Genomic DNA, 26,946 nt, shown 5'->3' with positions numbered 1-26,946 from the left:
TGTCCCATCCTGAGTGTCTATTTTTGAACACATGAAAAATGGCTAAAATCCCTCAGGGCACTGGCGTGTCAGGCAGCGGTGCCCGGATCAGGACAGCCCCTCCTTTGTGAATAACTGAGAGGCTTTCGAGCCTGACCTCCTCCCATTGCAATGAGTCACAGGACGCTCAGTGTGGAGGTCCTAATTTCTGAATGACTTTCACACGAAAGTGGGCGGAACCACACACACACAGCGCACAACCAGAGCGTGGAGTTGAACAAAGAGTCCCCACAACTTATCGCATAAACATGTCACTTTTTACAGTCATTACAGCCTCCAGTCAATGAGTCCACTGAGTATGTTCTTCCCTTTAAACTACCTCCCTGTTTGCTTATGATGAGTATTAACCTTTATAATAATTACAAATAATATCAAATAATTATTATTTAGAATAATTCATCAGAAGTTCAAGATGCTGTAATTCTTGACTTTGTCCTGTCTCAACTACATAAAAACTAGTGATGTAAAATAGTGATCGGACTAAAAAATGATAAGATTTATATTAACCACTATTTATTGGCAATGGTTAAGTTACAGAGCTGAAGTTTAATAGAGCTGATTATAATAAGCCAAACTGCATTCATTGGCTTTAAGGATATGTTTGCCCAAAAATGAGCAGTGAGTCATTATCTTCTCATGCCAAAGCAGGGTGAAGTTTTGTAGCCCACAAAACATTTATTGAGCTTTGCAGCAAAACAGTGTTGCAGCGCTCCCCTAAAAAAGTAGAAGGGGGAAGAAAATAAAGGTTCCCCACTGCATGTCTCACGTAATTCAAGTCTCTTGATGCAATAAGATCTCTAATTGATCAGAAAAAAACATTGTTTACACCATTAACATATGGTTATGCTCATGCATCCACTTCATTTAGGGTGACAATTTGAATTGGTTGTTTTGGTTGTTTCAAAACAAGTCCTGATTATTGGACATTACCAGAATTATAGACTGACTTCTCATGCACATGACAGTAAATATATAACGACTGCATTTTAATTTTAAGGTGAATTTATCCTTTTACACAAACTCTGATACAGTAGGTCTCTGTTCAACATTCAGTTTGCAGTCCACCAATGAACAAGAGCAATTTATTGTGTTTGAAATTCAAAGAACACAAGACACTTTTTGTAATGCTTTATTATGGCACACACAACATGTAACCATATTCATAGGGTATGTATTAGGAAAGGAGAACATTTGTTTTTTGGTATGTAACAACTTTTTCATATCAAGTGCAAAAAACATTAGTTTAGTCAGGAAGAGGAGCCACAGATCTTAAGGTTCTGTTTTACCGAGAAGAAACAGAGAGGATGGTGAGGTTCAAGGAAACGGCAGCGTGATAAGTCAGTGTTTAGTGCATTTCTTAAAGAAAAAAGAACGCATGTTGTGCGGATGTTACACCCAGTGGGTGTTAATACAGGTCATTGGGAGCTTTGGTGGTGGGGGCTGTGGGCACCTGACAGTGCATAACAGAACAGTCATTTATAAAGTTCGATCACTCAACACAGAGAGTTTCTCAACTTTAAAGTCTCGACCCCATGTTACTTTATATGAAAGGTGCAGATTTGTGATATTTCTTACATTTACATATTGATATTCGTTTCATATATTTTAATATAAAATAAATCAATCTGCTTTTAAACATAAATTCAAAATAATTTGTTTATCATGCTCAAATTCATATGATTTTAATGTGAAAACTCAGAATTGGGACAGGACCAGAACATGTTGAGAAATCCTGCTCTAACATAAGAAACGAGGGCATGCAATACAGATAGAAAAGCACAAGGCAAAAGAACAGATGAGAGAGACTTGAACCCCATGGCCCTTTGATATGGCATCTGTCTAAGTGGGATACCCGTCTGTGTGGGAATGAAGAATATACTGATGTTAGGAAATACAGAAGGATACATTTTGGGTCAACTGCAAAATAGCAGAACGAAGAAAGCAGTAAATGAGGAATGGCACCGACGTGAGGGAGAGAACGTGGCCCTGACCTTTTTGTACAGTTTGCAAACTGTTATGACATACAGACTGTGCTCATACACAATCACAGAATCACACACACACACACACACACACACACACACACACACACACACACAACACACACACACACACACACACCGCTTGACCTTTTCAAGTGCCTGTTTCACTTCACTTTCTGAAACTAACCTTCATCAGGATTACTTCTTTTCGACACATGTTTAGCATGTTCTAAGTGCTGTATCGTAGGCAACGTGGCCCTGACCTTCAGAAACCGAAACAAACCCAACATGGTTAGTATGATTGAAATGAACTACTACTAAATGAGCAAGTGAAATTGAAATATTAGAATGAACAACTTGACTTGATGGCGATAGTGGCCGACATCGACATCATTGATACATTGCACAAACGTAGGAGTAGCAGCTTTGGGTTTCAAGTGGCCATAATGTCGACAGAAGAAAATGTAGCTGCCTGAAGGACTTGTAATAGCCAACGCATCCACCTTCATTTATCAAAACAGAAAGAAAACATTTTATGGTCGACCAAATTAAGCCACCCCACCTAGTTATGTAAAAATGTGAGGTCGAGGGAGAGCTTCCTTGTAAAACGAGCTTGAAGTTGAACAAACTTCTGGGAGTCATAGCTACTTGTATAGTTCTACATTTCTGGAGGCTTGTCATAGGGCTAGGGAATATATAAATGACAATTTATAGATTACATCTTTAGAAGTAATTATATTTCTCTATACTTGAAGTATTGTGCGTCTTCTGGTTATCATGATGGTTATTAGTTAGAATATTAATCAGCAGCAGCTATATGCATGATATGTCAACAAGTGAAAATGAAGTGTCAGTGAAACAAAGAATGATTCATAAAACACAGAAAGGTGCGACCAGAACATGTCGGTGATGTTTGGGTGGATTACAAACAACTATCAGACACCAAAACCTCTCTGCAGTGGTAATTTAGGCGGCGCCAAGAAGTCACCGCGAAGTTAAAGTCAACTGACATATCCGAACCAATATCACCTGACTGCTGCCCACAGTCTCCATTGTCAAGAGAGGACAGGGCGGGGCAGTCAGGTAACACCCAGTCGGTGAGGCATTCTGAAAGTGGACTGTGCCGCCTCCGCTTCTGTCAGCTGTCCTTCATTTTCTCTCTTTCATGTTAAGGTCAGGTTCAAAAGCAAGTCTTCATTCATGAACTTCATTACTGTTGTGGCTGCTCAAAGGCCACACCTAGCTTGTCGTAGATCTCCTTCAGTAGCAGGAGAGCGGTATCCTCAGATTCCCTAACAGACAGATACCAAGAGGAAAACATCATTTATTTGAACTAAAATTGTATTACAACAAAGAGGGCATAAAATACAGGGAAAATGGCAACACAAAATCCAAAGGGAACACATTTACTATAGTCCACCCCGCCACAGGTATGCATGACTCACCAGTAACACAGATGGGACTGGATGGCAAACAAGTATTCGTTGAAGCTCTCGATGGGTTTTTCCTGAAGTACGTAGTCGATCCTTCGTCCTCCGTTCAACATACCCACTTTAATCTCAGGCTGCTCTGTCTCTTCTGCTGAGCTCGAGGACTCTGCCTCCTCACACACTCCTGCAAGGACAGAAGTGAAAGAGATGTTGAGGCTTTAGGGGCAGACAACAAAAACAATGAGTCAGCAGCAGCTATTTTCGAGACATGTTTATAAGTAAAACAGGAGGAAATCAGATACCAGAAAGAAAAGAGAGTATGTGCTGTCTGCAGTAAGCAACATTCAAGCCAATACCGGTGAATGAATTTCACTTGGCTCTACAACAGTGTCCTTCATCTGTCCCAGAGGTGAGTTAATGTCTGAATGTTGTAAGAAGAAAATTGCAAGTCACAAATATTGCCCGCATTTGCAGAATTGGCTTTGCAATTCAGTCAGCATCCATTACTAGTACTTTCCAACGCAAGTGGTCATCTGCCTCCAACAAGATTATTTCAAGAGGTGATTAATGGAGGTTAAGTACTTTGTAATTATTTTCTATAGCACTGTGTTATGCTTTATAGTTGAGGACCTGTTTACTGTAGATATTGATTGGAATTCTAGCAGTAATAACCCTTTATGAACTTGGACGAGTGCATATTTGATCACAATGCTCAGTAGATGTTTTAAGCTTTGAGAGAATTAGTTAACAGCATTTCAGTTTTTTTGATTAGCACCTAATTAATTCATATATAATTACATATATGAATTAATTATTGTCTTAAGAGTCTCCACGAAGATCTCATGCTGGGATGCTGTGTAACATATAAAGTTGTTAGGTGATAATTTGCTCATCCTCTTTTACATACATTCAACTGAATGGCACTTAGTAGAGCGCATACCTTCGCCAAGGCCTAACAGTCCCCTTTAATTCAATCAAGCCTGATCAAGGTTGGTACTTTTCCGAAAACAGCCTCCTTAGCAGAGTTAATCAATACAAAGTGAATATAGTTGAAGTTTCACCTCATTAATAGATTTTTGTAAATATAAGCAGATTCTGGATTTGATGCCTGTAACACGCTGGGACAAGACCAACAAAAGGCTGGGAAAGTTATGTAGCGCTTAAAAAAACAGGTGTTGGGAAGATTTTAACATTTAAGCAGGTTAATAGGCAGAAGCTGATTGGCTATGAAAGGTACATCGCTGAAGGACAAAAGTACAGAACGAGTGACAGGTAAAATAAGAACGTATCATGTAATAGTATGTTCTGTTCTTACAGCTGCTCTATTCCTTTTGACCCATTTAATGAACTGACGACGTAGCGCTTGAGGTGCTATAGAAGAATGGAGGACATGTACCTGCATGCAGCTAATGTAGGTGACCTACGAATGATGATGATGACTGACTGACTGCTGGTCGAGATCCAGCTCACTGAATGACTGTTAAAAAAACAAGTGCGATCACTACCGTTCAACTTGACCTATTTGTCTGGCACATGTCAGAGTGTGTTGTGAGCCGGTTACCTGAGTGGCTTCTAATGTTGACAATCAGTGAAACATTCAATAAACTCAACCAATCAGAAGTGACAGCAGGAGAGGGAGGGAAGGGCCTGAAGGAGTTGTCAGTAAAATCGTTGAGTTGAGGACTAGGTGTTCAGCTGTGGCAGTACAGTAAGGGGAAGGTGGAACAGAGGACTAGTGAGAGCCTGCAGCAGTAATGACAGACATTACATAACATTTGCTCTTTGAAAGTGAATCTCCTACATTCTGCAGGTACAGGAGAATAGATTTAAACTGACACAAATCATTTATTCCTCCTTTGTTGTGGGATTCTTTTCCAGATTCAAGCCAGGGAAGTTAAATGAAATACAGAGTAAATATTATGTTTACAGAGGCTTTCACTGAATCAGGCAAGTTTACAGAGAAAACCAGAAGGAAAGATTTCATTTACTCGTTTTCTCATTTATTCTAGCCAAGTGACTATCCTGGCTTACCTTGGATGTAATGCTTATAAAGGGCCCTGGGCCAATCCAGAATTTTAGTCCACAAATCTGCACTTTTCTCTTCCCTCTTAGCAGAAGCAGTGACTGCCGCTGAGGCTGGGGTTCAAGGTAAGGTGGTAAGGGGTGAAGGAAGCAGGAGCAACAACAAGAGGGGAGAAGGAGGGTGGCAACATGCAGAAAAGGGTGAGAGGGGTACGAAGAGACTGGGTTAGACACACTTATGCACGCTCACACACTTACTTACACACACACGCTCACGCTCACGCTCTCTCTCTCACACACACACACATACACACACACAAAACACCGCAAAAAAAAAAAAGTGCCTTTACCCTGCGCTTCTTGAAGGTTTCTCTCTATTGTAGATTCTCCTGCCTCCACCGGGGGCAGCGCAGCAACTGGTAGTCTGGCAAATGACTGCCATGCAGTCCGTAATGATCCCAAAACATTGTTCTTTAAATCCATGCTCATACGAGTCAAGCTGTCCTTTAGTTCTTAGACAAAGACAAAGGCAGACAGGGATTATCATTAAGCCTACTAAACAAACAGCCCTTACCATAATATTGTTCCACAGAGACAAGGAGAAACAAACAGCCATACCCAGGTGCATCCTTTTGCGGCCTTTATGGTGAGGGATCAGCATGGGCTCCAGATCAACATCTGACACAATCATGGGCTCTATCCGATATGCCACAGGGTCATACTACAAAACAAAATATAATAGAGATTATAAAATCTCTGTTTGGCACATGTGTAGGTTTACTGATGAAAAAAGTGAGATCAGACCAGTGGTGGTTGTGTCTGTTTATTTTGGAAACAGGTATTAGTATTCTTGTCATTATGCTGTTTCAATGCTGAAGCTACATGTGTCATTTCCAGCATGACTCATGCAAGTCTACAATGCAAACAATATTTGGAAGCATTGAGAGCTGCCGTATTAATGCCTCTTTGTGTGATAATAGAGGGAAAAATCTAACTGTAATTGTGGCAGGTCCTATCCTGCTGAGCGGTGGATGTACAAATCTGCGAATACTCACCGGGTGATAGATGTTGTAAAAGCTCTTGCAGGTTGGGAAGGTGTAGTTGGGATCAACGTGTTTGAGACCGCGAACGGTCAGGAACATTCCGATGGGAGAGCCAAAAGCAAAAAACGTTTGAGGGTGGAAAGCCAGCTGTGGGTATTCAATGGATACCTGGATGGAGAGAATGTGGCCAGAAATAAATGTGGCATTAAATTTGTTTTAAAATGTTGTAATTTAAAGTTTTGTTCTCAGAGCTATTCAGAGAGACACTTCTCTGTTGCACAATGGTGTTAGGAACATTTAAACTACATTTCATGACATCGAGACAATGTTAAGGCACTATGACAGCAAGCAAGCAGGAGACCAGCACGCAGTCATGCAGGATTGAATGAGCACAGACAGTGTTGTAATGTTGTATGACTCAAGGGAACAAGGTGGAATCTTCAATCACAGCAAAATGTAGGAAACTCTGTTGCTCATAAATAAGCCACTGTCTTTCATTCTCCTTAATTTTACCCTGACCAGATTGTATGTAATGAGAAACTCCAGGCATAGTGAGAACAAAGAAGGCTAAGGACAAAGCCTTAGGGCATGGGGACACCATGTGAGACACACCTGTCCCTTGGCTATGCCTCCATTAGTCTGTCCAGGCAAGCGGGGGGGAGGAGAGAAGCAGGAAGGTGACGCATCAAAGCTTTTATCTACCGGTACTCGCAAGCATACATTATCATGTCTGTGTTCGTTTGTGGTACCTGTCCGATGCCCACGTCAAAGTATTCATAGTCGACAGCACTGGTGATAGACTGCGCTCTGTGGAACTGGGGCTGCTGCATTGTCAATCCTGAAGACTGGTTTCCATCTGGATCACTGTTCGCTTGTGGTAGAACTTGCAGCCCTGGTGCCAAACATACTGCCCCTGTCTTACAATCCTGGTTAAATTGAGAAATGTAAAAAAAATATTTAAACAATACAAACATTTACAATATATGATTACTATCAATTAGAAAAAGAGCCCCAAGGGAACGAGCCTAAATGAAATGAGCCACACCAAGCTGCCTGCGTCCTACTGTAGTCTAGAGTAAACCACTTCCCACAGATAGTTTGACCTGTATTTGGTATGAAACTAGAACTAACTAATTTGCCAATAGAGCTGATTCTGGCGAACATGAAGAAGCCACAATTTCAAGACAGACACCCAAGATTTGTGTCTCTAAGTCAGTATTATTACAAAAAATTTGAAATATGGTCATAGTCCTTCCTGCCCTTCTGTTCCTGAGTTATTGTGTGTCATGATGTCACAGTGAAGTTGATCCTGAGACATAGTGTTCAGAAGAATGGGATAAATGTACATATGGACATACAGACAACCTGAAATACTGCTATTGTTGGTGTGAAGTCAGAAAAAAAACATAAAAATGTCACATGGCCTGCAGCAAAGAATCCACATGAATGGAGGGAAATACGTAATATATGTATGTAGTGATGGGAAGGTTTTGTTGCAGATTTTTGTGCAGACAGTGAAAGTAGATCACTGCCAAGAATGACTTCATCAATTAATAAGAAGGAACACATCAATGTAAAGTGGTTGAAATCGCCATATGTTCTGATAACAAGAACAGCCAGTATAGTTTCAGGTTATGTCTGACCTCTGGAAGCCACTTCCTCTTGACGTAGTTCAGGATCTTCTTCCTTGGTCCTAAAGGAATTCCTAAATCTTTGAGGTCACTGTCTTGGCAAAGAGCCTAAAAGAGGAGATTCATAAGTGTTTCATTATGCATTACATTTTAATTTCTCTGTACACTGGATGTCTACTGTGAGTCTGATACCAGAGATTCCAGGTCTAGGTTTTCTGCCTGTAGTGTTTCCAGGTATTGCTGGAGCCCCAGTCTGTTGAGAGTCTGCTCCAGTGTGTCACAGCTCAGGTGAAAGGGCTCATCAGAGGGCACCTGAGGCACAGGGAGGACAGAAAGGAAAACTGATTTATTTATCTATATGTAGAGAAATATGCTATATCTTTTATACCACTCTACTGGTTTTATCTTTCAGTTTGAATGGGAATGTACCCCCTTTCTGGGCTCTGAATCAGTTCTCTGATTAGTTAGCAGGTCAAACAGGATCAGTGAACCTGCAGAGTGAGAAACACGGGTAACAGTGAAAGACTTGCATTTCAGAAACTTGCAACTATGCGGGAGTTTCTCTGTCTGTTGGTCTCTTACCCAGGCTATGGCCAACAACTGAAACTGCCCCTTTAAACTCTGGGTGTCTCTGATTGAAGAGGGTGTGAAGCCTGTTGATCTCTGAGGCGACTGTGTCCACTATGGTCTGGCAGTAGGTGGGGCTGTTATAGAAAAACAGGTCAAGCAGAGTGTCGTTGGTGAAGTGTCTCAGCTTGCTGATGCTGGGTAGAGTAATCCTCTGGATGTCCCTGGAAAGAAATGGGGGGGAAAGACAGAGCTGAACATTTCTTTCAATCAGTGGACACATAAATAGTATTGTACAAGAGGGGAATCTTGTTTTGTCCATCTTTCTCCATACTTACTCGTCCACACCAGTGGCATCCCCATGTAAGGAGCTGTGCCAGTTGACTGGGAGGAACTCCACTCTTCCGACTTGGCCGTCCTGCTGAGCACGTTTGTAATGAGAGGCCAGGAGGGACAGAGAAGCACTCCTGAAGTCATTAACTGGAGAGAGAGACAAGAAGAAAAGGAGTCATGCATGCACGTAAACTCATACATTTCTACACACTGTACACACACAAAAAACTCACACTTACCACACTGTATGATGGACCGGAAACGCAAGTCACATGCAGGACCGATGCCATGGACCATAAAGACAAGGTGGTCTACCTTTTCTGGTTCACCTTGGGGAAAAAAATGAGCCAGAAATTATCAACTGTAGGTAATACTTTAAAAAGGGGCTTATGATGGGCTTATATTCTCATGTATTTCCTACTGGTACAGCCACATACATACCATCGGGTATTTCCACAGAGATATTGTCCACTCCTCTCTTGACAGTTCGTGGCCTGGTCTGCTCCGAGGGTGAGGACACCCACTCATCCTGCAATCCTATTGGCTGATACTGCATCATCAGCTGAGAGAGAGGTAGAAAAATGGAAGAGGAGATGCTTAGCAGAAGTACCAAACTGAATAACCATATGTACAAAAAAGCCCTGGTGTTGCTTTGTTGTGTATTTAATTACAGGGTACTAAGAGGTATTCTAAGAGCAGGGTTTACTTTGGGATTATGTAAGATGACAGTCTCTCCAGTGGGGAACTCCAGCTTCCTATTCCACTCGTCCAAAGTTACTGCAATCATATAGGCCTCCTGAAAAATTGGGAGGGCAGGAATCAAAGACGAACAAATATGAAAAGAGAAGTAAGGGACAAGCAAATTTAGGGGGAGAATTAAGTCAGAGGTCATAGGACTGAGCAGTGTGATAGGTCAGTGTCAAACTACCTCCAGACTTTTGCTGAAGTCCTCAGGGTAAGGCATGAACCTGGTGTCTTTGTCTCCTTTATAGAACCAGGTACAGCGGCGGACTTCAGTGGGACTTTGCTCCCAGTACACAGCGTGGCGCCTCCTCTCCTTGACATATACGTCATATCGCTCTCCATCCACAGCCACCACCACCTCCTCCTTCTTTTCTCCTACTGCAAAGTAAACACACACATACAAGAGCAGATACAAACACATTTTTAAGCAAAGACTATAAAGACAATTAAGTGTGCTGGCAGGTGCAAGGAACTGTCATCCTGTCTCACTTTAAAAAGACTTATATTGTCAAAGGGAAAGACAAGAATTTCGCTTGTTTGTGTGGCACCCCTATATAATTTGTAGAAAAAAGTCACTTTGGAATGATTGGGAAATATTCACTGCTCTTTTTTCTTGTTTTTACATTTTTCCTTTGGGTGGGTGATGTGTGTGTTTATTAATGTACACATTACACAAATAACCTCTTGTAAAACCACAGCCGCCTGTTCAAAATGAAATAACTCTGAGAGTTTAAATAAGGATATCACAGATTTAAACTCTGAGTAAACGTATTTAACAGAGTTTCCGAATATAAATCATCATGACATTTACCGAAAACCAACCTGACAATCAGCTTTCTTGTTAAACCGCTAGTTAAAGTGAACAAGTCCTGTCAGGAGCATTAAGTGTCCTACTGGGAACCAAGCCAGTTCTGGCAACAGTCTTTTAGTCTAATAGCAAACTCATTACTTTCCTACTTTTCACATACCTAATTATAAATAAATGTCTACATGATGTACACGTACAGGAGTTAAGCGTGCATGTAAACTATAAATACATGGCTACCAGTGTTGCAGGCATTTTGCAGTTTGTCAGAGTCCTCTCTGCTGAAGGGAAGCCAAGAGGTGTTGTCATCAGCCCGTCGACAGAAGAACCAGTGAGGCTGCACCTCTTGATAAGGCGCTGGGACCGACTCCATGTCAAGCATCTCAAAGGAGGACGTGGAGGAAGGTGAGGCTTCATCCACCACAGGCAACACCTGGAGAACAATGATGAAAGCATGCCAAATCAGTGTATTTTCTTCATGTCAGCAATATTGCTTGGTTCATAAAAAGCTAATATACACCTGTGTTTTTCTTCTTGGACCAGTCCACTGTTCAAATCTGTAGTTTTGAGATAAGTAAATACAGAAGTCTTAGCCTGCACTCTTCCACTAAGCTGAATGCACCTGAGACCATCACACAAAGCAAAGGACAGTCAGACAGGAAAGGATCAGGCCTCTCCTTGGACAGACAGACAAAGCCCTGTTTGATGCTTTCCACCAACACAAGCTGTCTCTTGTCCCTCTTCTTTCCACAGCTACAGCCTGTAAACAACCTTTTATCACGGAATATCTTACAAAAACAATGCTGCCAGTTATATTTTTGGCACTCTACTCGTCCTGTTTCAGGGTGTTGCGAGAGGGCAGCCTGCCACTGCTTGACACAACAACAAACACCCACATTACACAACAGCTGCCAAATCAGCAATCCAATTTGCAGGGTAATGTGCATACAGGAGGTGGACAGAGTTAAGAAAGGATTGTGGTCTAACTGATATGTGAAAGGAACACCCTTCCTAAGAAATAAATCTGGTTGAGCTCCTCTCTGCACGCCATGCAATTCTTCATACAGGTGTTTCCAGCTTATCGTCCAGCTTATCATCCCTGATGCACGCTGGCAAACTACCATTCCTTTTCCCTTTTTTTTAAACAAAAGAAAGGGCGTTTTGGGGAGATATCCATTTTCCACTTTTCTTTTTCCATCACAAAGATTTCATAGATAATGTCGTACCAGCTCTCTATAGCTGGAGCATCTGACTGGAGCCAATTCCTTGTAATTCCTTTTCTAGCAGTAATAGTTTGGATACCAAATAAAAGTTTTGTTTTTAATATTTGTAGAAAAGGACTTCGTCCCATTTGAATTGAATTTTTGTCCCAAATATAGTAACTGATTCTGAATAAATGTTACGCCAAAAGGCATTTACTTTTGGACAGGCCCAGAACAAGTGATAGTGGTTGACTTCCTGGGAGCCGCAGTTCCTCCAGCAGCTGGCACTGCCCAAGTGATAAGATTTCTGAGCAGATGTAATAAAGAATCTACAAACACTCTTCCAGCCAAATACCCTGCATGCAACTGAGCTCAATATCCTCCACTGAAATTCACAATATTCCTTCAAAACTTATTTTGAGATACAACTCTTAGATTCCCTCTCCCATTTTGTTTTATATAGGTGGAGCTTGTTAACTTGATCCCTTGAATAGCCCTATATAGTCTTGAAATTACTTTGAGCCCCGAATCTGTTATATAGGCGCTAATAAGAACCTTCAATAAGCTATTTTCCAATGCCTTTTTACTCTGCAACTTAAAGGTGTTAATATGGTGATGTACCTGAAGAAATCTAAAGAAGTATCTGAAAGTCACTCAGTGTCCTCCGACTGAAAAAGTTACAATATAAGCAAAGGCCTCTAAGTAGATGGGTTTTTAAAACATAAACATTTAAACTAGAAAAAAAAACACAAAATGGCCACATACAGCTTGTTTAGCATAGTGAAGGTCCCCAGAAGCTCAGAGATCCCATATTGATTTGAAAACATCTTATTTGAACCCTCAACACATGTGCAAGATCATACAAGTCAGACGGGATGTTTTTGCAGCTACAGGGAAGCTTTTGCCTTTAAAAGGGGTGTAGGTGAGGTTGTAAAAAATGTGTATGCGTGAAAGTTGAAATGCTGGTTTGCTGTGAAGCCCCAGACAGAGAAGCTACACCTGACTTTCCATTGGCATGGGGGGGGGCATTGCATTGCAATGCCTAACCATAACCTAACCTAAACCCTGACACCAATCATTGAGGGCAGCGCTATGAGAAATACTGTTAAACTCACAACCAAATCCTCACCTGATCCTCGGGTGTTTTCTCTGTTGCTGTAGTCTGAGTGGGGTTTTCAAACAGGTCTTGAGTGTTGACGTTTGGGGCAGCCTGAGATAGACCCCCCTCCTCACAGGGACTGTTTGACATTAGCCCAAGCCCTGAGCCCCACCCTCACCTCTGACCTGAGGTATGCAGAGAGCCACACAAACACAAGAGGAGGGCAAAAAATGAGGCTTAAAGACGTCACACCATCATCACAACTACCACATGACATGTTGTACTCCCTGCAACTTGCAAGTAAACCACTGGTGATAACTGTACCAAACTGTTGTTGACAGAGCAAGCTGATTTATCATTAATTAGTGATTAATCCCAGCTCATATGGTACACTTGTAGCTTTGTCATAAACTGCTGGTCAGTCACGTTAAACCCATGCGAAAATGTAAACACCCGGGTTATGGAGACAGCTAGCTAACTGTTAAGACACACATGGATGATGTGTGACCTCTGTTGAAGTGCGTTGCAATCACTAGGCATTATCCATAATAAAACTAGCTAACACTAGCAGTTATATCTCATGTTACTGGAGTATCTTTAAGAATGCAACAAACACATCACACAGGCCAAGTTGTTATCGTTGGTTGAGGTTCATGCTAGCTGAGTGACGATACCTGGACGGGACACTACTGTTAAGTTCTCAGTTTCAACACTCTGCTGGTGTTTTTGACGTTACCGCACTAGTAGCAGACAGCCGTAAACTCACCGATAACTTCATATGCAGTTAATGCAGTGGTTTTGTATTCGTTGTTTAGTTTAGCTAGCTCTAGCTAGACTGGCTAACCAAGGACAGCCTCTCCTGTCAAACGCTGCCTAGTTACAGTGTGCTCGGAAAAATGAAGAGTTCTCGAACGAGCACGCTAACAGCCAAATAAAGGCATAAAACAAGCTTACTGATAAACGAGGAGTTGTCTGTGACGCCAGGGAGTTTTCAGAGTGTGACCGTTAGATCTTGAAATACGGAGAACACGGCGTGCTGTCACAACAGAAAAATAATATCTAATATATATATATTTATTTATAAATATCATAAGTCTACCATTCGTTCAATGCAGTATTTAGTTGTTACAGAAAGTAATATTCAATTAAAATCTAAACAAAACAATCACCGAAAAAAAATTACATTTAGAGTACAACAACGAATTTTCATGTTTGAAGTGTACATTTACGCGAAGCACATGAATGCAACATGAACACCACACAGCATCAGGAGGCCGCCGCCCCCAACTAATCTGACGTCACGGATGTTGACAGTTGGTAGTAAAGGTGCAGTGAGACGTGAGGACTGTGAGGAGTCAGAGCGGAGGGTCAAGCAACATGAACGTAGCCCACGATTCTGATTGTATGTATTTATCATTTTCCCAGTCGTTCACGTTTTTGCACCAGTTATGAAGTGAATACTTGAATACGTGAATACTTGTCCCACTGACGATTTTATATTTTCCTCTGCTGCAGTACTCGCAATTAAATGTCCAACATTTCTTGACTTTCCTGTTTTTCAGCTGAGAGGAAACCAAAACTGGGGACTGGCGCGCTGTAGTTGTTAGATAGAGTGACATTTAAAACCAAAGAATCTACCTGTTCAGCCTAACCCAGAAATCGTTGGGCTGGTATAGACTGAAATGTGCCCAGGTATGTGTGAAATGTTACACACACATACACACCCATTCACTGGATGCTAACTGTCTCCATGTTGATTCTCGGTTAATTGTCCTCAGTGTGGAGTATTTCACTTCACAAGCAGCTTGGTTGCCCATAAAACCACCACCACACGAACTGTGTGTTTAATTCCCACCTTTCCTCCAGGGTTCATGGAGGGAGGAGGGTGGAGTGAGACATAGCAGGGGGAGGAAGAGTGAGCAGAGCCAGAATGCATAGACACACCCAGTCCAACAAAGTGTGAGAGAAAGCCGAGCAAAGAGTCGTGTGTGTGTGTAGCAATAAGAGGGTGTGGCTTTTCTTTTTTACTCAGGCAGAGCAGATAAGCTGAGTTTGCCTTGTATAGAGGGGCAGGATTCACAATCCTGAACAGACAGTCGTTTAATTTCACTCTGCACATTCCCTCTCACTCTGAACCTCTCGTGTGCACCAGCGGTTTCAAGCAAGACTTGAGGAGGGGGGAAGCAACTTCCAGCACAGAGAAGTGAAAAAAAAAAACCAACCCACACACACACAAGAGGACAGCTTGAGAAAAAGTTCAACACGCAGCCATGAAGGACAAAATGAGGAAAGGAGGAGGAAGAAATCAGGCCAAGGCTGGTGAGAAAATCCTTGCAATCTGTCTTTCTTTTCAGCTCCTCTCCTCTCTGTCTCTCTCTCCTGTTGGGGACTTTCCTCTTCCTTTCTGTGTTTGTCCGGGTCCTCCCTCGCTAGAGAATGTGAGAAGAGTGGAAGATTGAGCACTGAACTGCTGCTGTGAACATGGCTGGTGCCATTGTCTGCTTTCACCTACTTTCTGACCACTTGGGGAATCTGCTTTGCACGTTTTGACTCTAGTGGTGAATTCCTTCACGTAGATACACACAGAAAAAAAATTAAAAATAGCCTGAAATCCACAGAAGAAACCTAAATCCTCAGTGACAAATAGCTTTTATAGACATCTCTGTACTTTGTTCCTGTTCATCCTTTTTCACAAATTCCGACCACCTTATCCACCTTATCCTTTTGCCTACCTCTCAAGTGGGCCTCTCAACCTCTTTTAACCTTTGCCACTCCCCTTTCTCAAGACAGAATGATTGAATTAGGAAAGTGTGTGTTAGCCGACTTCAGATGAATTGCCTTGAGATGTTATATATCATGAAATGACAAAGGAATCTGTGGGCACAGCGTTATGATTGACAGGTTTGGGCACTTTGACAGCTGTACTGACAGAGATATTTTTGTGATATTAATATATGACATGAACTTGCCGTGCTTGATACATTCATGGCTTTGGGATGGTGCCAAAATAAAACTTGTCAGGACTTAAAACAATGCTGCTCTCTGTTGTAGTCACGTAGCAACACCAAATAGACGCTGACAACTCCGAGCCTGCAGAGAGGAGGGAAGTTCCTCCAGCCAATCGCAAACAGAGATGCCATGTTTTGGGTGTTTTCCAATAGTAAAGCAGGCCCAGGCTGACAGCAAGAGCCGGGAACTTACAGTGCAATGAACTGGCCTTGAATTTTCAGCTTTGTTGTATATACAAGATATGCATGCAGGCACGCTCGACTGCAAAGCCATAGGTTTGTTATAACATTCTGCTGTCTCCACATGCCAGTGCTGGGTGGGGCTGTCCCTTCACCCTGAGATGACATGAAGGCGAGTAGGCAAATTCAACAGGTTTAGTCACACTGCAGGTTGAGGAACACGCTGGGTCCTGCTTGCCCTCTGGTTCTGCATGTGTGTGTGTCAGAAATCAGACACACCCCACTTTCCATTTATTTGATGTTTTCCTGCATAAATTCACTCTCACTGTCAGGCTTTCGCACAGTCAGAGATTAGTGATTGTTTAACCCTGCGGCACGTAACAGGTGATAGAATCTGAGCGCAATAAGTCATGACTGTCTTTCGCTCACTATTTCATCATTGTCATTCATGCATTGTGTATAAAAGAGCTTTTCTGAGTCACAGCTACAAGCACAGCCACACTATTTTGCTCTTTGATTGACGGAGCGTCTCGTATTTCTCCGTCCAACAGATGTTATCAGCCTGATTAGTGGTAAGGACGCTGTTGGAATGAAGCATGGCGAGGACACGTCGTTCCCTGTGAAGATCCAGGGGGCAGGAGTCGAATCATTTGAGCTGCAGGTAGGAAACCCAGCTTCCTCTCTGTTCCCTCGTATTCTGGTCATAATGAGACTTGACAAGTGATGGAAACAATGATAGCTGAGACGACACATAGACAACAATGTCATCGTATTTATTGTGTGCACTCATAAGCCCCCTCATAAGACGTTGTACTGCGTTGTCTGTTAGAGTTAATGTTTAATGTACTGTCTTTATGTCTTCTTACATTTATATCTTTCTGTCTACTGCAGAAACTTTCCCCATAGAAATTGTGTGGTTGTTTTTTTATATAATAGGAAGGTTTATAATCTGTATTTTGGCTTCTTTTTTTTGTAGGTCCATGGATTTTGGCTTGTTCAAGATGCGATAATGGCTCTGCTTTCGAGGGATGAGGTGTGCCCTCGTTCCAACCTGTTGCTGGCATTCGCTGGCACCACTCTGGACCCGCTTGCAGAACTGCAAAGCATCAAGGGACTTAAACCAGGAGCCATCCTTCGCCTAGTGGAAGGTATTGGCAGACTTTATCTATAGTTTTAGCATTTATTAATACCTGAGAAAAGTTGTGTTGAGTGTGAAGAGTTTTTGGGCTCATTGAGAAACTGACTTTTGTATTATAACTCGGATGACAGTACTTTAATTATATATTGTAGGTTTTTTTGACACAGTTATTGCTTTTTAAGAACACCCAGCATTTTTAAGAATGCAGCAATATCATTTTTATTTCCATAAACATTAATTAATGGATCTGTTCTCATTCTGTGTCTGAGTTTTTTAGTGCTTTTTTAAGTCTGACTGTCAATTTCTCACACTTTAGAAGGGATGGGTTATTTCATGAAGAAATTCATGAAATAAATAAGCTTTTATTAAATAAATATTGTTTGACTACATTTCTTCAATGAATATCAATTGCTTACTTAAACATAAAAATGTAATTATTTGTTATTTGATAATTTTGGACCAAGTTACATGAATCAGTCAATAATATTAGTATTAGACAGCTACGAATATGTTGTCTTTTTCCTTTCTGAAAGCCAGATACTGCAGATAAGATTGCAGTAGATTGCAGATTTTTTTCCTCACTTTCTTTAACATTCCATTTTGTTTTCAGCAAATGATGATGCAGATCTCAGATCTGCTGATTTAAAATTATGGTTAATGATTATTAGGGTGATACAGAGCTTTCAAGTTTGATCTTGAGTTAGGCTTGATTGAATTAAAGTGGACTGTCAGGTCTTGGCGGAGGTATTCCACTGAATGCCATTGTAGTTACGGAATTCGATTACCAGAATGGACTTGGACCAGTCACGCTTTCCCTTTCACATACACACTTAAGTTTTTCTCAGCTCAATGTAAATAGCTGACTCACCTTTTCTGAGTCATTACAAGGTTTATAGTTGCAGAGATTACAGCTGTGTGCAAACCAATTAGTCCGCCTCTCACCGGCTAGCTGTTAAAAAACTGTCTCGCAGTCCTCCTGTTGTTCTGTACAGTGTGTACACTGTTAGATGTACTGTAGGTCTATGAGAATAGGCAGAATTGATTAACTGATTCTCACTGTGTTGTTGAGAAAAGGAAAAAGAATGTGTGGAATGAGAAAAACAATATCTCTGGTTCTGTTGTATTGATCAATTGAGCCTCTAAATGACATCACTAGAGCCGCATAAGACTTTACACTACTTTTTTCACACCTGTAGTAGTACTCCTCAAAACCCTTTGATACAATTTAGTGTTTAAAATGGGAGGAGAATAATGGAAATATTCACGGTTTCATGAAACCTTTATGATAATGCTGCGTGTCTCTCCAGAACCCTACACTGCCCGCTCAGCTCGGCTCCACCTGGCTCGTGTGCTGGAGCTGCTGAGAGTATCCGGACCACAGGATGCGCTGAGAGAAGGACGCTCACCAAGCATACTGGAAACACTCACACACACACAAACACCAGGTAGACACTGTGCACGTAGTTAATTCAAAGATATAAAGTTAAACTCACACTGAAGTCTTTGAAATCTCTCGATTCCTTGCTGCAGACTCTAGCTTACCCAATGGAAAGAACCTGAAACGCTCTTTAAGTAACACAAAAACGGAAACAGCTAACCAGGATGGAGCTCCTCCTGAGTACCTCCTCCCTGGTTCCTCTGAGAGACCTCTCATGGCCTTGCTACCACAGAGCTCCCAACCAGAAGTAGGTGTTCGTCGCACAGTGGGCCAGCCCATAATGCACACAGACACACCAACTCGCCTTGACTTTATATTTGTCTCATCAGGCCCCCAGCTACTTGAAGGACTTGTCTCTCAGCTGCTGGAACCCACCTCCAGGACACAGGAAGATGCAGGGAGACTTCCTGTACATTACCGTAGTGACAATAGAGGGAAGGCGGTGTGACATCACATCCTGTCCAAAAGGTTTCTTTCTCAACAGGTAACGTCATCACTTCATACACATAATTCAAGGAGCTTTATATCAGTTCTTGCAGTAAATTGTACAGATAAACAAGTCTGAGTTTGATTATGAATTATTTTCTCGTCCGTCTTCATCTCAGGTCCACAGAGGATGTGTTTGATCCTCGTCCTGCACAGTCTTCCTCAGTGTGTCACAGTTTCACAGATGTGCTCTGTCACATCAGCCCGGCCTTCAAACAAACTTTTACTGCACTCAAAAATAGGTAACATTATTACCTATGCACAAAGAAAACATCAATACCACAATATGAACCGTTAAATCAAACATTTGCATAAAAACTGACTAAGTGAAATGGATTGTGGGTTATAGAGCTCTTTCTCCCCTCAGGCCACAGTTACCCCCAGTTGAGGTGATGGCCACTCCCTACCACACGCTGAGCTGGCTCGGGCCTCCCTGTGCCTCTCGCACTCACAAAAATACCTTCAGCAGACTGGGAGTGGAAGACGAGCCAGCGACACAGGTCATTCAAATATCAGCCTCCGTAATTGTTGCTACTTGTTCTTTCGTGCGTGTCTGGCAGTGATAGTAACTGAACTATGTGTGTTATGTGTAGGCTCCAGACTGGAATGAGGAGTTGCAAGCAGCCAAAGATCTTCCACTTGGCAGTCTGGAGGAGAGGCTGCAGAGAGAGAGGGCTCTGCTGCAGGTAGCTAAGAAAAGAGATTTAGCCCGAAACACCAGCAGGACGTCTCAGGACACGTATCCGCTGTTTCCTTCCTTGTCCACTCAACCTTCTCCTCTTATCACCTTCATTCCTGTTTACTCAGGTAAACAGTGCGTTTGTTAGGGCCGTGATGCAGGGCGCAGAGACTGTTGTGGACGGCTTTGTGGAGCCGGTGAATGGAAACCATGAGGACCCGGGTTTCCTGTGGGGGGGCCTGTTCATGAGCCAAGGGGCAGCGTATGGAATGTTTGGTGGAGAAAGAGGCCGCAGGTGAGAGCAAGCCACAAGTTCAAAGACAAGATCCTGTGGATGTGTATATGCAATGTATATGTCGGTATGTTGACCAATAAGAAACGAATCTTGGGCTAATTTGTAATTATGGCAAATAATTTATGTTTAGAGTTAAAAAGTCTGAGAGCACTAGTTGAAATGCTTTTATTTTGTATTTGTTTTTTTCACATGTAATCCTGTTTTTCCATTACAAATGATGACATCAGCCTAACATTGCCAGTGAAAAGTTACATCACAGCTGCACAAGTTTGTGCAAAACCTGATGACTCATGTAATCCCAGCATTACTTGATAAACCCGTGGAGTCCATACCAGATGTATGCCGTCATTGCAGCAAGGCTTACCAAGATATGGAGATATTCTGAAATTCATGGAAAGTCTTTTTAAAAATCCAACTTTTTTTTTTTTTTTTATCGAAAACATATCCTCCCCAGTATCGATATTGGAATCAGTCCCAAAATTCCAGTATTCACAAAGTACACTGAGGCCATCTGCTGTGTCTGATAAAAACCCTTCTGAATTTGATTGACTCTTAGAAATGCATTGCTTTGAGATGGACTTGTTCTTTTTGCAGGGCTGCTCAGAGGCTAGAGCTGAAAGGAGTTCAGGCCTACAGTAACGTAGAGAGCCTCCAGGCGCTGCACACTCTACCTACAGCCATTGTGGACTACAGAGGAGTGCGTCTGTTGGCTCAGGGTCTAGCGCCTGGTTTGGAAGGCTCAGAGCAGGACCAGGAAGCTGCTGCTGCCTCAAGGTACACCTCATGGACCCATTATGTAACATTTCACTGTGGTCGTGGTGTCAACGCTGTAAGCCAGGCATTCTTGACTAACTGTCTTCTTCTCTCCTGCAGAGGCTTGCTGTATGGGGTAAATGCAGGCCCCCAGGAGTCCCCCCAGCGCAGACGACTACTAGAGCTCTTGGCTAGCGCTGCCAAGACTCTTTGTCTCCAGAGACATGTTATTTTGGCACCCAACGGTCACCAAGTACCGCTGTTCACTTCAGTGGATGCCCAGGGACTGTTGGGGGCTGATGGGCGGTTCTACATACTGGATGTGTTCAGGACTTTCCCAGCTGATGCCAATTTCTGTCCAGAGGGGGAGACAGAAATTCAGACAGTCACTGGAGGTGAGGAGAGTAATACAAACTGTGAGGAGGACGAGGAGAAGAAAGGCTGTGTGAAGGAAGGCTGGCCAGAGAACTATCACTCAGACTCTGGGCTGCCAAAGAGCTTCACGCACAGTCTCTGTAGGCTGAAGCCAGAGCTGGTGCAGGCCTTCATCCAGCACAAGTGAGTTCAATGTGAAATAAAACACTTCCAACTCAGTTCTGACATTTTTCACGAAGCTGACGTTTTGGGGGGTTCTTTTGCTTGTTGTAGACACTGTCAGTTCACTCAGCGTGTCAGGGAGATATTGGACAAGAATGGAGGCTTTGAAGAATGTGCAACAGCTGGTAAGAAGTGTTTTAGTGGACCTAACTGAATAGAAACCAGAAAATAAAGTCAATACATACAGAACTTTGCCATTTTATGCTTGACAAATTGTTTGTATAATGTGTAGGTGACTCTCGAGCTACTGAGGCAGTACGAGCTGCTTGTAAAGAAGTGGGCTCGGTCAGCGACATCATCTTTGAGATGCGCTTCAACTCAAGCGTCTTCTCGCCAGGTAACATAACAGACAGCACTAACGCAGACAAACACACACACACACACACACAGTCAAATCTTCTTGAAGAACACAATATGACAGGCTTCTTGTGCTTTGTGTTCAGGAGTAACCTTCCCTCCTGCTGAAAGTAAGTCGACGAAGCTACAGGAGAGGTTACTGAGGGAAGCTGCATCTTTCATCGTCACACACCAGATACCAGCCTTTGTAAGTGGGGCCACTGTTTGCATACTAGAGTGGGCACATCTACTACAAACATGACACAAGCTCAGCTTGTGTGTTACCGTCTCTGTGCAGGTGGAGCATTGCCTACAAACCAACGAGGCGCCAATGGACGGAGCTTCTCTGAAGCAGGCACTACGCCAGAGAGGCATCAACCTTCGGTATCTCGGCCACGTGGTCAAGACCATCAACCAGACAGAGCACAAAGAAAACCTGAGGCATATACTGGTGTGTTGGACCTACAGCCTTGTCACACACAGTCTCAATTATGTAATCACTCTCCCAACCATCTAACAACCCTCTTTCTGTCTTCACCAGAGATTGGTCATAGGTGACATTTTCATCCGCTCAACGAGACGAGTGTTCAACAACTTCCTCCAGGTGCTTTTCAGTATTCTGTAATTACTCATTTCTTCATGTTTGAACACCTCAAAGTTAGCTGGTGAATTAGCAGCAGATGTGCATCCACATACATAGAAAGAACGAACTAATGCCTCTGGTCATGTCTTCGCAGGGTGTGGACATACCTAGTCTCTCCGCAGCTGTCAGTCACTTCCTCTGCTGCCTATTGGTTCCCCACTTCACTCCCACTACGGTGGGGGAAGAGACAAAAAAGAAGTCAAGGCGGCGCGGCCGAGGGGCTGGGGCCTCTGAAAGCACACCCTGGAGCACGCTTACAGGGGCTGAGCTGTGGAACCTGGTCTGCCAGGACGCTGCTGAGACATATAACATCTCTGACAGCCTCGGGTGAGGAAGTAGCTTTTGTTGGTTCTCACCTCATGTTTGTTATTTACACAGTGGCTTAGAGCCCTTTGTAGAATAACTGTCATTTATCTCTCTGACAGCTCTGGTCCAAACCATCTGGTGGAGCACTACGGCATTCAGAAGCTCTCTTTGCTGAGAGAGTTCTGTTTGAAGACTGGAGTACAGGTAAGACACATCTGAAATATTGGGAGAAATGTCACTAGATCAACTTAAATATCAGTGGTGTTACAATACACCATTAGTTGTAATTGCACAGGTTGAGTGAGTATGCAGCTGAAACAAGTATCCAGTCCAGATATTGTACTTTTTTTTTTTTTTTTTAGTATCATCTGTGTGAAATGTCTCATTATCTGTATTTGTGATGAAGGAAAATCCTCAGTTTATTCATTTAAAGGTAAAATAAACTTGTTTTGATACTCTGAAGCTCAGTTCTAATGTTGTTCTATGAATAGTTTTCCAACAGATAATATGTACAGCAACTTCTAATCAACCCACCTCAATTTCAGGCTTAAATTAACAATGTTTAATAAGCCACACCCTTTTCCTGTTTAAGCCCTGCCAACTCCAAGTCCAACTAGACAACTACAGATGATAACACAGCAAAATGGACAGCTTGATAAAAACTTTAAAATACTGAATAATAAAATGATTCACTAAAATGTGTTTGTTAATTCTGTGTCTACACCAGTTGAGACTGAGAGACTACTCCCTCGACAACCAAAATAAAGCTCCCATCGGTCCCGACGACATCTTCAACATCGTCCCCATCGTCAAGCACATTCACATGCCAACCGTGGACGCTTCAAAAGCACATCGCGCCGCGCATACTTCCATTCAGAAAGGTGGGTCAACTCAAGCAGAGCCCTTCTTCTGCACATCCTTCATGTTCAGTGTGTGTTTTTTAACAGAATCTAATGGAAAAGTCAATTCTGTGGGTCTCACCACTGCAGGTCTGCTGGATCAGGCCCACGAGCACCTGAAAGAAGCTGTCTACCTGTTTGGTAGAGTGTGTGATGACCTCCACCCTGAGGCCTGTTACTGCCACAGCCTGCTGGCCAAGGTGTCCTTCCTGCAGGGGAAGGCAGCTGAGGTAGGCTGACTGCTCCACAGCGACTTACAGCTACATTAACACATTTTGCAGTGGTAGAAAGTAACCAAGTACGTTTCCCCCAAGCACTTTACAAAAGTACATTTCGAGGTACTTGCGCTAACTTGCCTTCTCACAATTGAAGGGGGTACTAAAGTGACATAAAATACATGAAGCTGGCCATTATCATCACTGTGACTTTCTCTGTTCTCCAGGCTCGCAGCATCCAGCTGAAAGCAGTGGTCATCAGTGAGAGAGTGCTTGGATTTGACCATCCAAACACCATCCTGCAATATGTGAGTTCCGCTGCACATGTTTCATCAATCAAGATCAACTCAAACTCATGTGTCCATTACTACTCAGTTACTACTCTGTTTCTATAGAGGATGCTCTGACTCAAGTGTGTAAGGTGTGAGTATTTTCATTTTGCCGTTCTGTGTAGGCCCTCCTGGGTGTGTACATGTTTGCTGGAGGGGAGACGGCCCTGGCCCTGAAGTGTCTCCTCAGAGCTCGTCTGCTGACACTAACAGTCCATGGAGAGGACCATCCATACATAGCAACACTGGATGTAGGTCACGACACACTTCACCCCACGCACAACAGAAGCTTCTCACAGTATCATTATAAACAGCATTTACTTTTTGTTTTTTGCAGAGCTGTCTTGGGTTGGTGGTGACAGGAGATCAGAGAGGGCAGTACTTAAAGAACGCCCTCAAACTCAACACCTCCTTCTTCGGCCCCGAAAATCTACACACTGCTCTCAAGTAAGATGGCAGCAATAGCTTGCATTTTGCATGAAAAGCTTAAGTTACTTACTTTATTTTGTCCCCAACATCTTCACCTTTTCTCTCTCTGGTGTGTTGTCTGCGCAGTCAGCACCTGTTGGCCCAGTGGATGTGCAGCAAGGGTGACTACCGAAGTGCTATGACCCACGAGAAGGAAGCCCTCGCTGCTTTCACCTCCTTGGTCAGTTTGTCCTTTAGAGAGAGAGAAAAAGAGAGATAAGTGGTTTGGATGTGCATGCATGTCATCTTATGGTTATTTTCTCTCTCAGTTTGGTGAGGATCACTCTCAGACCCGCTGCAGCAAAGAGTTTCTGGGAGTCATAACCAAGCAGGCGGTGAAGGTGGAGCGCTCTCTCAGACAGGCAGGAGCTGACTGCACGGAGCAGGCAGTGGAGGTACTGTATGCCCAGGAGCTCATCTGGTCTAATGCCATTAACCCTTTTTTAGAGACATAAAAAGAAAAGGTAACGGTTTTATTAACACGTGTCCCTCTCTGTCCTCAGTGTGTGACTCCAACAACTGACACTGTGCTGGAGCAAATGGTCCTGGTGATGGGGGTCAGGAAGATTACACACAGGTAGATTATTCACTGCAGTGTATGACATGATGTGATGCAATATGATAAGCCTAAAACATGTTGAAGCACTGAAATGTAGCTTTGTAGCTTTTCTGAAGCCGATAGTGAGATCAAATCCATTAGCGATATATCGATAGCAAAATTAGTAGGTCATCAATCGGTCGAGCACTGAAAGAAATGAAATAATTATTTAATACTGCAGATGATACTGAAACTTTTCAAATTTGGGGGGATTATTTGGTTATCTGTTGAAAAAAATTCAAATACTGAATGAAAACTGGACCTTTAAAACTTTCAGTGATGCAGTAACTTTCCCCCTGCAGCTTTGAAAAAGACACACAAAAAATATTTTACTTGAGGGGTGACCCACATGTACACTTAAAGTCAAATAAACAGACAAGGAGTAATATTAAAAAGGAGAAATACTAACGAAGTTAAAGCCGTACATTTAAATAGAATCTTTCAGTAAATGTTTCAGTAAAGGAAAAGTAAAAATGTGCCACTTGTCTGTGTGTCGACTTGACATCCCATGTAATCAGGGCTGAGCCATTATAAAACTATTTATCACAAAAGGTAAGCAGTTAGAATATGAAGCAGTGTGAGGGACTTCATCCAAAACCCAAGCACTTTTCAAACCTTGAAAAAATACACATTGAAATCCAAGAATTTCCAAATGGGAATTATTTAAAAATAATGAAGCTTGAGTAGTTCCAACTAAATAATCTTTTGCCAAGTATCAAGCCTTTCATGAATTCACTGTGTTTTTATAGTGACAAGTTCCAGGAGTATAAGCAGAAACACCTGGAACTGAAGGCAGCAGTGGCAAGGGAGCTGGGATTCAAAGTAGTCAACGGGGTCGTTACCCCACTGGACGAGAGTGAGAAGAGCTCCGGTCAAGAAACAGGAAGCGGGAAGGAAGCTGATGATGGAGGAAGCTCATCAGTGGAGAATGCTGGTGAGGGCCAACAGGAGCAGCCAGCGGAGGAGACCTCAGTGGAGACTGCTGCTGTAGAGTCAGCTAATGGTCATGTGGTGGAGCCAGCTGAAGGGAGCCAGCATGAGGGCAGTGACAGAGCAGCTTCAGAGGTCAAGATAGTGAACGGGGAGTCAGAGGTTACGGCTACAGGAGAGGAAGATGAGACGAGCACAGCCAATGGGGAGGTAAAGTCAGAGTCAGAGGAGGTTAATGGTGAAATAAACGGAGCTGTGGATGTCCCTGCCAGCCCATCAGTCCTTAAGAGTAAAGGAACCTGGGCAGATGTTGTTTCAAAAGCTGCCGTAGTCAACGGAACAGGGGACAAAGACGCAGCAGTGAATGGAGTGGCAGATAGCATCACTGCTAACGGCGTCGCCAAGGAGTGAAAACATTATCAAGCAGGGAAACAGTGTTGTAGTCGAGTTTTTCTGAGTCACTGCTGTAAGATAAAAGTCTCCCAGGATTCCAGATGTAGGCTGATCTGATGCACATGAAGCAGAGCATGAGAGGACAGAGAGTCGGATCATGAGTATTACTTTGTGTTGGTGATGTTGATGGTGCTGGGAGAGGGCTGTGTGTTGAGTGTGTGTTTTGTTTCTTCAAAAATAAACTTTTTACTTTTGTTCGTTTTTTGGCACATACATGCTCTGTTTGCATGTTAAGGTGACGTGTGAAGATGTGATTCTTCACAGGTACAAACAAACGTCTGATCACACTGAAAGAAAA

At 42.8% G+C, this 26,946-nt stretch overlaps 2 protein-coding genes across 4 annotated transcripts; one reads left to right on the top strand and one right to left on the bottom strand.

The window, feature by feature from the left end:
• Nucleotides 1–1,152: 1,152 nt before the first annotated feature.
• LOC119018890 (phospholipase DDHD2-like) lies at nucleotides 1,153–13,817 on the bottom strand. Of its 2 annotated transcripts, XM_037096898.1 has the most exons (19): nucleotides 13,664–13,817; nucleotides 12,928–13,082; nucleotides 10,837–11,029; nucleotides 9,976–10,169; nucleotides 9,754–9,843; nucleotides 9,489–9,609; nucleotides 9,287–9,376; nucleotides 9,053–9,194; nucleotides 8,730–8,938; nucleotides 8,577–8,638; nucleotides 8,340–8,459; nucleotides 8,160–8,255; nucleotides 7,266–7,442; nucleotides 6,529–6,684; nucleotides 6,092–6,194; nucleotides 5,824–5,985; nucleotides 5,483–5,587; nucleotides 3,467–3,635; nucleotides 1,153–3,313 (listed from the first exon to the last, which is right to left on the bottom strand). In XM_037096898.1, the coding sequence occupies exons 2-19, from the start codon at nucleotides 13,045–13,047 to the stop codon at nucleotides 3,232–3,234; spliced, it is 2,391 nt and encodes a 796-aa protein (XP_036952793.1). In that variant the 5' UTR covers nucleotides 13,048–13,082; nucleotides 13,664–13,817; the 3' UTR covers nucleotides 1,153–3,231. The 2 variants fall into 2 exon arrangements, with proteins under 2 accessions (XP_036952793.1, XP_036952794.1); XM_037096899.1 differs by lacking the exon at nucleotides 5,483–5,587.
• Nucleotides 13,818–14,154: 337 nt separating this feature from the next.
• si:ch211-166a6.5 (clustered mitochondria protein homolog) lies at nucleotides 14,155–26,861 on the top strand. Of its 2 annotated transcripts, none has more exons than XM_037096896.1 (30): nucleotides 14,155–14,299; nucleotides 14,460–14,589; nucleotides 15,050–15,216; nucleotides 16,637–16,746; nucleotides 17,062–17,233; nucleotides 18,531–18,668; nucleotides 18,754–18,908; nucleotides 18,991–19,145; nucleotides 19,267–19,389; nucleotides 19,515–19,647; nucleotides 19,741–19,833; nucleotides 19,955–20,121; nucleotides 20,716–20,895; nucleotides 20,995–21,432; nucleotides 21,523–21,596; nucleotides 21,704–21,808; nucleotides 21,915–22,015; nucleotides 22,106–22,258; nucleotides 22,349–22,411; nucleotides 22,545–22,777; nucleotides 22,876–22,960; nucleotides 23,484–23,637; nucleotides 23,746–23,885; nucleotides 24,098–24,178; nucleotides 24,325–24,450; nucleotides 24,537–24,646; nucleotides 24,755–24,848; nucleotides 24,937–25,062; nucleotides 25,171–25,244; nucleotides 26,015–26,861. In XM_037096896.1, exons 3-30 carry the CDS (start codon nucleotides 15,168–15,170, stop codon nucleotides 26,604–26,606), a joined length of 4,224 nt encoding a protein of 1,407 aa, XP_036952791.1. In that variant the 5' UTR covers nucleotides 14,155–14,299; nucleotides 14,460–14,589; nucleotides 15,050–15,167; the 3' UTR covers nucleotides 26,607–26,861. The 2 variants fall into 2 exon arrangements, with proteins under 2 accessions (XP_036952791.1, XP_036952790.1); XM_037096895.1 differs by having other exon boundaries at nucleotides 14,764–15,216.
• The last annotated feature ends 85 nt before the right edge of the window (nucleotides 26,862–26,946 follow it).

Source organism: Acanthopagrus latus, chromosome 5 (assembly GCF_904848185.1).
Source record: "Acanthopagrus latus isolate v.2019 chromosome 5, fAcaLat1.1, whole genome shotgun sequence".
Lineage (NCBI taxonomy): Eukaryota > Metazoa > Chordata > Actinopteri > Spariformes > Sparidae > Acanthopagrus > Acanthopagrus latus.
Note: the sequence above shows the minus strand (reverse complement) of the source record. Positions and strands in the feature narration are given on the sequence as shown.

Coding starts and splice junctions, on each gene's coding strand:
- LOC119018890 (XM_037096898.1), bottom strand. CDS start 13,047: ATGTCAAACAGTCCCTGTGAGGAGGGGGGTCTATCTCAGGCTGCCCCA. Junction 9,195..9,286: donor CCGGTCCATCATACAGTGTG/GTAAGTGTGAGT, acceptor CTCTCTCTCCAG/TTAATGACTTCAGGAGTGCT. Junction 8,639..8,729: donor AGTTGTTGGCCATAGCCTGG/GTAAGAGACCAA, acceptor CTCACTCTGCAG/GTTCACTGATCCTGTTTGAC.
- si:ch211-166a6.5 (XM_037096896.1), top strand. CDS start 15,168: ATGAAGGACAAAATGAGGAAAGGAGGAGGAAGAAATCAGGCCAAGGCT. Junction 22,016..22,105: donor CACACCAGATACCAGCCTTT/GTAAGTGGGGCC, acceptor GTCTCTGTGCAG/GTGGAGCATTGCCTACAAAC. Junction 22,961..23,483: donor GTTTGAAGACTGGAGTACAG/GTAAGACACATC, acceptor TGTCTACACCAG/TTGAGACTGAGAGACTACTC.